The following is a 3,318-nucleotide window of genomic DNA, read 5'->3' as shown; positions in this document are numbered from 1 at the left end:
CCCCCCCCCGCAGTTTGCTTTTCTCTTTGAAAAGTAAAAGAAAAATTCTTTCATTGGTATACAATCCTGCTCCCCTCCCCTCGGCCCCAGTACACTCCACTATGCAACCTTCATTCTGGACTCTTATCATAACCATAATACCCAATCAAATAGAGCTTTTAAACAGTTCTCTCCCTCATCTGTTTCAGTGCAGTATACATAATTTATCCAATCTTTCTCAGTCTCACCCCAACCCTGATGTCAGTCCCATTCTACAACAATGGCACTATGCAGTGTTTGTCCTTTTGTGACTGAGATATTTCACTCAGCATAATGTCCTCCAGGGTCATCTATTTTGAATAATATTTCATGAGTTCCTTGTTTTTCAATACAGCATAGTACTCTATTGTGTGAATATACCAGAGCTTCTCTATCCATAAAACTACATTTTTGCAGTTCAGTTGTCAATCAAGTCTTTCAAAGATTTTATTTGTAGATTTTGAGTCTCCTTGACATGATATCCTCATTTCTGTAATTTCTCTACTCAGGGCACAACTGTTTTGGAAACTCAGATCTCTGTCTCTAAGACTTGCTCTGATTTCCTACATTACACATAACTTGGAAGGGGGGAAAGTCATATTATTGTAGATAAAAGCTAATTATTCTCCTTTCATTCAAGAGTCAAATCTTTTTTATGTGTTTTTTTATCTCTTTAATATCTACATTTAGCTTTTTATCGCCTAAAAGTTCACAACTTTTATCACTTGACAGTGATAATCTCACCATTTCCAGAAATGGAAGCTGTTATTTATAAAAATCCCATTTCTAGTCATTCTAATTTGATATTGAGCCTATAATTAATTACGAGAGTCGGGTTTCTTTAGATTTCAGTCTGTTATTCCAGCCTTATTAGAAATACTCTATAACTCTGAATTATTTCAGCGGTCATTCCTCATTCACAGCATAGTGAAATTTTTATAATTTTATGTTCATTCACAGCAATTTCAATAGGAATCAGAGAAGAGTGAATCTACCACATTTGAGATCAAGGACTAGATATGTATTTGCAATTCCATTTCTGGTCTATTTTGCTACATTAGCACTGTCATCTCTCAAAAGAGAAAAAAAAAATATAAAGTGAAGCTCCTTGTCCTGAATGGAAACTGACATGCGACAAATAAATCCATGAGGATACTCAGTATGCTCCCCTGCCCCCTTTTTTATTCAAGCGACAGGCTTTTTCAGAGATGAAAGCAGACATTATTTTCCCAGTGAGACTTTAGTGTCTTTGAAATCTTTCCTGCTGTCACTCTCTGATAACTTGAACTCTTTCGACATCATTATGGATTATCAATATGCTCTTTAGGTTTTCCTAGTCACATGAGCTGGTTGCCAAGGTAACTGGACTTAACAGGTAAGCTCTCTCTTTTATAAAAAGAACTCCAAAGCAGGGACTATGGAAGAACCATATTGCATCATCATTAGCAAACTGGCTCCATACAAATGGATTACTTTCTGCATCTCACTGTCACGTCATGCTATGTCAAGTGTTTAATATGAGTACCATGCCTCTAATGAATTTCACCTCTGAATTAAAAACTCACTCTCTATCATGATCTTCTTGAATAAAAATACGAATCTTATTTCTAAGCTTGACTTGTCTTAAAAATTAGATAAGGTTGAAGAAGTAATAGCAGATATATCCTCTTAGCATTATGAGATATTTAAACTAATTTTCACATATAAACAGATTTACTTTTGTCCTTTAGGTTATATGAAAGTCATTACATTAATAAACTGATAACAGATTCATATAAAGACACAATTTCCAAAAGACACACAAATATATAAATGTTAGTTTAATTATCTAGTGATAAACATATGTCTCCCTTGCATGTCACCTATGGAAAATTCTTTACCTGACTTACTAATAAGCTTGAATATATAGACTAAGAAAGACAAACTGAATAGTATGTCTATGCCTCAGGAGCCAAAAGTCCAAAATAATTCCTCATAAATTCTATTCACTTAGATTCATGAATGTTTGGACCCAACCATGGACAATTCTACTAATTGTGTAACGTTTTTTTTTTCATTCCATAAGGCATTAGAGTAAAATTCCTCTCTGCACTTTGCCCCTTAAGCAGTGGTTCTCAACAAAGGATTGTAATGGCTTTGTTACCACTGAGAGGGATTTATCAATGTCTGGAGTAATTTTTTTTTGCTGTCACAATTTTGGAAAGGCTATGCCATTAGAATCCAGTAGGTAGAAGTTACATTCTGTAATGTATAAGACAGTTCACCAAAGAGAATGATTGTGAAGCCCTGGTCTAGAGGATAAAGAATTGTTAACATAAGTATAAATTTCAAGCTTCTAGGGTTTATATCTTGACAAGGAAATTTGTGACATGAGTATCCTTATTGTGAAATGAGTATCCTTATGTTACGTAAAGTTAAGTTACTTCTAAAATACAGCTTCATTCTCATCAAAACTTCATCTGTGTGACTGAGCTAGAAAACAGGGTAGAATCATGAACTGTCTCAGATACACAGGAATCTTAAGATTGCGAGCCCTCAGCACCGCTTCCCCCTCTAGTCTGTTGGTTTGGTTTGTTTGCAGCGATACCGTCTAATGAGGCCCACTAACCTTCAAGGACCACCTGCACATAGTCTTGAGCAGACAGCTTGTCCTTGCGAACAAAGCACTGGTATGCGCCCCCGTCACTTTTGACCATGTGATCCATTATAAGGTTTTCATGGTTGATCCCTGTGATCCTCACATTTTTTCCAGGATTGAGGATTTCACCATTTCGGTACCAGGAGAGCTCCTGGTCCTCGGTGCCTGTCACGCTGCAGGACAAGGAAACCTGGCTACCCACGCTGCTTTTAACCTTCCTGGGGCTGATGGTAGCTTTCAGTGGCTCTGGAGGTGTTGACAGAGAAAAAAGAAAAGTTAAAATCATCATATGCATAAACATTATCTCAACAATATGCTAGACCTTATGAAGCAAGTGTAGAATCTCTATATGCAAAGTATACTCTGTATAGTTCTTATATTCACCATGATTTCATAATGTACCATTTGGAAATACCTTATTGTTGTGTTCCTGACCTTCTCTTTGTAGGTAGCAAATAAAGCAATATTAGTTCAATCACTTTCTCACTGAGTAAGTGTATAGATGGTATGACCAACTATTTGGCAATAAGAAATGTCATGTACTGGTTAAGAGTAGAAAAATAGGTATATAAAGAAATTTGTATTATTTGCCTTGTCCCAAGGTAACACTGGCTGGTTTGCTCTGAGCCCTATATATTCATTCTCTCTGTCTCTCTCTCTGT

General features: G+C 36.2%; 1 protein-coding gene across 1 annotated transcript in view; it reads right to left on the bottom strand.

Annotated features, from left to right (window-relative positions):
• Positions 1 to 3,318, bottom strand: part of DSCAM (Down syndrome cell adhesion molecule) — an 845,501-nt gene that overhangs the window by 360,518 nt on the left and 481,665 nt on the right. The window contains exon 6 of the mRNA XM_006886768.1: positions 2,627 to 2,902. Coding sequence (XP_006886830.1) covers positions 2,627 to 2,902 — 276 coding nt within the window. The remainder of the gene's footprint in view (positions 1 to 2,626; positions 2,903 to 3,318) is intronic.

This window comes from Elephantulus edwardii, unplaced genomic scaffold (assembly GCF_000299155.1).
Source record: "Elephantulus edwardii isolate Elephantulus edwardi_28Jun2011 unplaced genomic scaffold, EleEdw1.0 scaffold00051, whole genome shotgun sequence".
Classification (NCBI taxonomy): domain Eukaryota; kingdom Metazoa; phylum Chordata; class Mammalia; order Macroscelidea; family Macroscelididae; genus Elephantulus; species Elephantulus edwardii.
This window is presented reverse-complemented; position numbering and strand designations above follow the sequence as displayed.